The sequence below is a fragment of the Hyalella azteca genome, unplaced genomic scaffold (genome assembly GCF_000764305.2).
Source record: "Hyalella azteca isolate HAZT.00-mixed unplaced genomic scaffold, Hazt_2.0.2 contig7616, whole genome shotgun sequence".
Lineage (NCBI taxonomy): Eukaryota > Metazoa > Arthropoda > Malacostraca > Amphipoda > Hyalellidae > Hyalella > Hyalella azteca.
The window spans coordinates 7,070-15,817 of NW_025937737.1; the positions used below are offsets into that span (position 1 = coordinate 7,070).

The following is an 8,748-nucleotide window of genomic DNA, read 5'->3' on the forward strand; positions in this document are numbered from 1 at the left end:
CTTTAGGAATTGATAATTTGAACGTACAATTTACTTATCTTCATATACATATAAGTCTGAAAAAATTGGAAGTTGTTGGATATCGGGAGATCCGTTGTTGGTTTTGGTTTTGGAGATCCTAACATAATGTTCTGTCACAGGCGACACATTTGACAGTGACTCTATCTTGGAGGTTTTATTCTACCGCTTCAAGATTCCTTTTGTTGATGTCATAATTCAGTGGGGTATATGGTCGTAAAATTAACTAAACCAATCATTCAACGTAATGGTAGAAGGTTTACGACTTGATTATTTAGTAAGAAGTTTTCAAAGGAAGGCGCGGAATAGAAATTGCCATTAATCTGAAAGTCTCGCATTCTATAATCGCGTCATCATTCATTTTTCGATGAATTCCAAATTTGTTACGAACTTATTTTGAATGGATATGTCTGAAATTTGCCTAATATTCCTGTGCAATTTCATCGATATATGTCTGAGATTCGTACTTTGGTTTTCTGAACTTTGTCCATCCCGCGTAGCTTTGGATAAATAACCTTAGCGTTTTGAGTATCCCTGTTTTCCAGCCTATCCGAATCCGGTTCCCAAACCCCGTCAATTCGATCCTAGCCAATCTGAATCCCCCTCATCCCGAATCCGATGAAACCTGGAATCCTGCCATCCAGAATCGTGTCATCCTGAATTATTTTGTCCTAAATCTTAAAGTCTCTCAATAATCATAAAAGTCAGATTTACACATTCCTATTTGTAATTCAAACTCCATGTTTTGATCCAACGCTTTTCTACACATTTTATAATACATCATGATTTGTCATTAAAAATAAAGCTGAAGGTTTAATTTCCCGGCACGGAAATTCAGTAACCCATTGTTGAAATTTAACTCGAAATTACGAGTTAAATTGATTCGAAATTATGTTGAAATTTAAATCATCATTGCCACACATTTCAAGCCTTTGATAAATCGGCTGTCAATCGATGAAGAGTGGTGTTTAAAAATAGTATGGATAACCAAATTGCACTGCATTTGAAAGGAGATCAATTTTTAACGTTAGTGTTAGGCGATAACTCTTTATGAATAAAAGAGAGATCCAAACTATCGCCTGCATAAACAATTAGGAATGAATAATAAAACTAGAATGAAAATAGAAGTCGCTCGTTGTTGATTCTATAGAATCAATTCAAATTTAACCGCATTGCATCTTATTGCTCAAAATCAGTTTTCTGTGCATCAGAAGAACGAAAAATTTATCCACACACATTGCGCTACTTTAAATAAAATATTAATCATGAAAACCTCTTGATAAATTTCTTCCAGCACGTACGGTTTGAAAATAATATCAATTGATTTGTCCCCATGTGTAAAATCTTAACTTCATGTCCTCTACGAATTTACATCTTGACAACGGCAATTTAGTATTATTCAGGCTGCCATATAAACATGAAATTGACCAAAGTTCAGTTCACGGTGGTTCTTACATGAACGTGAAAAAAGTATTGTCATATATGAAGATCTTCATTATGATTGGATCATCAGCATTAGGGCATCTTTTTGTGGATCATAAGCATTAATCAGTTTTATTAAAAATTAGGCATTCCTGATTTAGTGTTTTAAGTCTACTTTGACGTAACCTCGTGGAGGTATGACCTATTCGTTGTTCAGTGTACTTATTCATTGTTATGTGGGGGGTATACGGTGTACTTATTCATTGTTTACCACTGAGGTACGTGTTTAGAATTAGGTCTTTTTATTATGTTTTGACATTCTTCATCTATTAGTGTGATAGATGATCATAAATTTTGTTATATAGATAATTCTATTGATTATTTGTCAAGTTTTGCGTTGTATACTGCTTTGTTAGGATTGGTTGATGCAAGTCTGTAATTTGAGTTTATTTATGTATTTCAGAAATTCAGAAAGGCTAAATGATTGGATCATCGGCAAAAATCAGTGTAATTTCCTGCATTTAAAACTTCAAGTCACCATATTCTCAACGTGCATCCAAAATGTTGAACTTACAGTGCCTCCAAAGCCAATAAGTATTGCAGTAAAAATATTAATTCGGTAAGTTAAGCAAGCGAGACTCAGATTTTTCTTCCAGAAATAAGCAATTGCAAAAATAATCGTATAATTAATGAAATTACTTAAATGCAGTACAATTTGATATCCATTTAGAATTTCCAACGTCTTCTTCTCAGATTATTAACCGATTTATCAACATCGCAGGTATAATTATTCTGATAATGAATGAATTTTTCAAATGGAATAATTATCATAGCTGTTTTCGGCTCTCTAATATTATGCCATCATTAGAACTCACGCCCATCGTTTATGATAATAAATAAGAAAGAACGTAAATTACCAAAATTGAGCATCCGAGCAGACGGCAATGGCATAATTAGAATTGAAATCATCGGCACGCACCTCAAGCCGACAAATTCTCAACATGCAAATAATAAGTGTTCGTCAACTGAGAGGAGTCATCTAGTGGCATGAAGAAAAATATCATTCGATTATATACGACACAGATGTATTTCTCCTTGTCTTGCTCCATCAGGAAGTAATAAGCAATTTATCAAACGTGACCTTTAATTACTCATCGTAATTGGTAACGATATCGTATAATTATCGGTAATAAATTGCAGTTTGAAGACAACATATATTCTGAATGTCGGTTCGAAATTATATCATGGGGGTATGCAAATCAAATTCAAGTAGGCGGTTTACATTTATGAACTACAGATAACGTTACAGGCTTAAAGTACAGGTGAAAGTGAATATAAATAGGTAAGTTGATAGGTAAGTTGATAAGATTATAAGTGAATATAAATTAGTATGTGAACTCGTGGGACAAGGTTCAGTCCTAATGATCTGACCTGCTCAAGAAACAAACCTAAATTGATAACTATGCAATTTTATTGATCTGTCTTCACTTAGTTCAATTTTATCAAGCATAAATGCCAACATCCACAGTTTTATCCTAAGCTACACAAATACACAAATATTGCCCTACGCTTATAAGCTCACCTGCTCAGTGTGGGAGAATAGGGTCGACAATTTTATTCAGGAGACCCAGCACCGAGCAAAGTGACGGTATTGAAGAAAAAGTCTATTACAGTAATAAGGATAGACCCCTCACACTGAAAACTTTTAATTGGTCACATTATTTAGGTTATAAAAGAGCGCGTCGTCCTCCCCAGACCACTTCAGTACTCAGGATGGCTTCTCACAATGACCATCAGCGAGCGGGGCCGCTGTTGCTGTTAACGATAGTTACGCTGCTTGGAACGGCCGCAGACGCCGTGGTGTTTCAGACGATCATGATGAACGTGACCGTACTTCATCCAGACCTAAACATGACGGCATCAGCGGCGTGTGAGTCAATATAAAACGTGACAAATTTTGGAATTTAAGTGCTGAATTCCGCAATAATGACGTTGTTTAAAACAAACGATGACTAACATTAATACATGCGAGTGAAAAATCTTTGTATTCCGCATTTTAGCTGGTAAATAATTTTTTATTTCCAATGAATATTTGCCAGAAATTAAATCGTAATCTCAAAATGATTTTATTTCGAGGGAAAGAAGGATTAGACTATGAAAACCGAGTTCCTGGTAGATGACGTATTCCTAAAACGATTACAAAACTTTCGCTTCGAGCGCTCTGCAAGACGCATCCAATAAACTTTTATTTAATTCCAGTATTTTTTAGGACAATTTGCAAGGACATGCAAAATTATTCGTTCATTGTCCCTTTACTTTCATATGAGAACTTAACATTATAGCCTTAAAATTCCAATTATTTCATCTTTCTAATTCAATGAGTTTGAATTTCATGATAATCTATATAGTAATATGCTGGTGCATCATATTAGAATTATATACTTTAAATAACCTTGGATTACGGGAAATGAATTGTTTTATTAAGCATACGAATAAAAATATGCTAAACAATAATTAGAAGTTGGTCATCCTCTCGTTTCAAGATTTATTGACTAATTTTCATCCATGAATTTATCCATATTTGTATTTCAAATATTGAACAACCACAGTCTTAAAAATAAAATATTAAGGTTGAACTATGTCTCGTCTTTTGAACGGTATAACATTGATTGGAAACTCGCCTGCCTAATAGCGTTGCCCGCTCCTAAGCACAAACAAAAATCTTGAATATCTAATAAAGAATCCTCACATTTTCCTGGACTGCTTCCAATTATTACAATTAACTTGAGGCTACCCCAGGTGAGTGCAAGGCGAAGTGCTTCGTGCTGCCCAAGTGCAGCGCTGCATCGTATGACATTACGACGTCGGTGTGCAGCATGACGTACGACGCTCCTTGCAACGTCACGACAACATTTGCTCCTGGCGTCATCAGCCTCTTCAAGTTCGGTGAGAAGCTAAAGTTGAAGAACAATGATTTATTCTATGAAGTTTCAGTGCTATTGTTACTACTGCTTGTGCAGGTCTTGTAAAAAAAATGTTAGCATTGTGTACTAGAGACTTCATGCTTATTTTTCGTATACTGACTTATCCTAGTTTGCAGTTATTCGAGAAGCGTTCATCACCAAAGGCAAAACCGTCAACGGATCTCCCGACAACCTGAAGAAGATGTGCGGTGCAGAAGGCGGGGTTCCGCTCATCATCAACACCAAGCAACTGCTTCGAGAAGCTAGGCAGCTCGTCGCTGGTAATATACTTTGGCCATATTTTCTACTTGATTCACGTGACAACCTGATGCAGGAATGTTGTGGTTCATTTAAGGTTATGTCAAGCTCAACCATAAACATTGGTTGCATGGTTGAAAGCGGAATATTCAGTTCTTTTTCGTATTTCTAAGAACGATCATCCATGCTTCTTGGGAGTTCGTTTGTCCGAAACTGTTATTAATCGTTAATTATGAAAAAGTTATAAAAAACCTTCATAGTTTGATTCATATCTATTTGATTTTCATAAAATAGTCTTAAACTAAAATTGAACAGAAGTGTGAGTTAGCTTGGGCTGATCTGAGAAATTAGCTCCTCGTAGTCCATAATGTTCAGTGAATGAAAATGAACTTGTACATAATTTTCTTAGGGATCTTCTGCAAACGATGGAGTATGAATACTCCTTCTTGGTTTAATGGTCTGGCTAGTTTTCCAATTGATATTGAAATGAAGTGAATTTGTACTAATTTTCTGCGCCTACTTGCAGACCATGGAATATGGGTAAATTTTAAGGCAGTCCGGACGGCCTGGCTGAGCGCTTACCAAACTCCTAACAACGGCCCTTCCCACTGGTCAGACAACTCCCCGGTGATTGGCTGCGTCTCCACTGCAAACGACTTCTTTTCTGCTTCACTCATCGGTACTGGGGCATCCGTGCTCCGTGACGATGGAAAAATTGGCACGCTATTAGAACAACCGCGCTTCTTGGCCTATACTTTGCCCGTGCTGTGCATAAGGACTTCGTGAAAAGTCTCTGAAGTAAATATTCATTGAGATTGCCATTGTATCTATTATCACATGAAGATCAACTTTTACCAGTCTTGCCTCTTTCTCCATACAAAAAATCATTATTCATTTCACCAACAACATAAAATCTTTTGTAAGTTAATCGAAAAATCTGGACATCTTCGTTCCAATAGTCAAAAGTCGTACTCGTTGAATTGGTTGAAATATGTGAAACGCAAGTGAGACCAATGTAAAAGTTTTCGTTAATAATGTTTTTTTTTTCTATTAGTTACTAATTGTAAATTTCGGGGATATTTATTCATGACTGAAATTCACGCTTGACAACCATTACCGTTGTCCTTATCTTTAATTTAGAATTTGCGAAACATGTAAATAGTTTCCAAATTCAAAATAGCGATGGCTCTTGTGCACTTCATCATTCGCACTTCATCACGAAAGTCCAACCAGATCAGTTTGTTCACATCATGCAAATAACATTTGTATTATCCTGACAAAAATCGATCAGTGCAACCGTGAAGGAAACCAATATACAAGGCACATTGTTTATTTTCAGTATTTTTTATTACAGCCATACTGATACAAAAGCTGAGTGTCAGCTTATATCACTATGAGTCCCACCGGGAGACAGAGCAGCTACCGCTACATGTCTATATATAGTGACTAAGCTACCGCTACATGTCTATATAGTGACTAGTAGGAGCAGCTGCCGCTACATGTCTATATAGTGACTTGTAGGAGCAGCTACCGCTACGTGTCTATATAGTGACTTGTAGGGACAAATGCTGTCCTGCACGCTAGCTCTCGCCACTCATGGTGAGCTTGGGTTGTGGCGTTGCAGTTGAGTTAACTACATATTACTTCGAGTACTACAACACTGTGTCCAATATGATACTCCCAGAGAGGCATTAATATATTTTGTATGAACGGTCGTGAGAATTTTGCCCTAGCCTGGCATCGCAGCTCGCAATCTATGATGGAGCACAAATGATTTAATGGTCGTTTTGCACGTTTTCTGCACTCAGCGTTTGCCTGGAGTTTACATCCAGTGGTAGCCGACAGTGTCCACAGTATCTTTCTAAGTTGACTGTTTTCTGCACTCGGATTTTACTCGATTTTTAAAGTCACTGTTCTGGCCGCCAACAGCTTTGACCAGAAATAGTATTTGACGCCGCAGATTTTACGGGTGAATAACATTGAAGATTCAAAGAATTGGAATCTGTTGTGAAAGTTCTTGTGTCGACCTTTATTGCAATTGATTAGAGAATAAAAAAGTCAAGCATTGGGAGCAAAAATTAATAACTTTTTGAGTTTTAATGTCTGATTTTGTTATTTCAGTATGGTGTGGGGAGAATGGTATTAACTTCACTGATAGAAAAAGTTCCTTCCTTAATTGACTAAACCTTAATTTACTCTTATGTCAAAATTTCTTGATAGTGAATATTGAATAATATTTGAATTTGTTTGACTTGAGCAATATTTGAGCACGTTAAATTCATAAATTCACATAAAGACTAAGTCATGACGTCAATATAATGATACTTCTTCATTGCTGGTCATCGATATTGACCTATAATAACTTTTTTTAATTAACTCTCCGAGCTGACTGTTTTCCTTTTGTTCACAGATTTTGACCAATAAGATATTCTTCGGTTATTTTCCAATTGGCTAAATATAATTTCCTACGAGTGTCATTTATTTGCCTTCATGTTATATCCTTCCTATTATATGTAGTCGCATTAAGAAAAACGATTTTGTTTTTAAAGTTTCATAGAGGTTTAATTGAACTATACTCTAACATATATCAGAAATAAAGTGTTTATATTATTATTATATTAGTCACGCACATATTCATTTGCAATTGATGAAATAGTTTACCCAGCGCAGTCAAATTGCTAAAGTTTCTTCAATATGGGGATTCCGTTATCTTGAATCTCGTCATCCGGAATTTAGCCAAGCGTTTTCCAAGGTTCGTTCAAATTTTACGCGAACTTAGTGTCAAAAGGCTTATTGTCTGATATTTGCGATTTTTCAAAGTTCGGCAGATATTTTGTATATATTTGTTAGAACCCGCGTTTCTTAAGATAGATAATCACTGAGATTTGAGAATCCCATTATTCTAACCCTTAACCCCATGCAACACCTGCAGTTATTGATAATATTGTTAGTTAATGTTACCGAATAATAAATAGTCGTTTGAACTTGCAATGGTCTCTACAGGTCGTGAAAGCTTTTCTCATTGGCTCATCATCGGTCAGTTCCACATGCGTGAATGAAGTAGGAAGATGAGGAAGTATGCTTCTGAAATGTTTATACGGAATTATAATGAATTTACCTGGCGTTTTCTTTGTTTTTATTTTCTTACAGAGAGAAGATCTATAAATGAGCGCAGCGTGTCGGATTTATCAAGCAGCTTGGTTATGTTAGGCATGGAAAATCATTCAGGCTCAGCGGTCACGTTTAATTTACGAGAACCAACACCAGGTCTCATCGAACCGTCCTTTTTTCATTAAGATTAGAAGGAAATTCCGAGGGTACGTCGTCTGCTCGATGATACATTCTCTCAGCATTCCATCAACCGCGTCATCAAGCTTGTTTTGATACGTCATAGCTTCTCGATATTGTTTTATAGAGACAATATAGACTTCATGGGCCTCTTTCCAACATATTTGGTATTTACTGAATGCATGAGCCTCAAAAGCTCGTCTTTTAAGTCTACAGCCAATCGATTTTTGTTCAATATTTACAAAAATCTTATAATTCGCTGCCGTATTTACGTTAGCACTTTGCAACGATGTTGTGATCGACTTAGGTCCTATATCGAAAAAGTGTTCGCTGTTTTAGTTAGCTTGTATTTGGCTTGTCGGAGAGCGCACAATTATTGTTTCGTCATCGAGCCTCTCGAGAGTTAATAGAAATAATTTCTTATATGAACAGAAAACAGAAGACATAACAGTCGATACTATCTTTTCTCCAGCGCAAGCATTAAAAGACATAACAGGGCATTTTTCATTGGTTGTATAATCAAGCTTGTCGCGATCAGAACGCCATAGACGGTATTACCCTCTAAGTGATAGGTACCATCTGGTATTGAGTGGCAGTTTACTGTCATAGCTATATTGCTAGGAGCTGGTATCAGCGTTTTGCAATGCATATGCCATGGCTGTGCAGAATGAGTCTCTTATACACATCTAGATGTGTATAAGAGACAGCGTGCACACTCGTGCACACTCGTGCACACTCGTGCACACCACTCGTGCACACTCGTGCACTCTCGTGCACACTCGTGCACACTCGTGCACAC

General features: G+C 36.5%; 1 protein-coding gene across 1 annotated transcript; it reads left to right on the top strand.

Annotated features, from left to right (window-relative positions):
- The first annotated feature begins 3,213 nt into the window (after window positions 1-3,213).
- Window positions 3,214-5,447, top strand: LOC125178171. The gene is made up of 4 exons (XM_047881309.1): window positions 3,214-3,370; window positions 4,240-4,386; window positions 4,541-4,684; window positions 5,188-5,447. Exons 1-4 carry the CDS (start codon window positions 3,214-3,216, stop codon window positions 5,445-5,447), a joined length of 708 nt encoding a protein of 235 aa, XP_047737265.1.
- The last annotated feature ends 3,301 nt before the right edge of the window (window positions 5,448-8,748 follow it).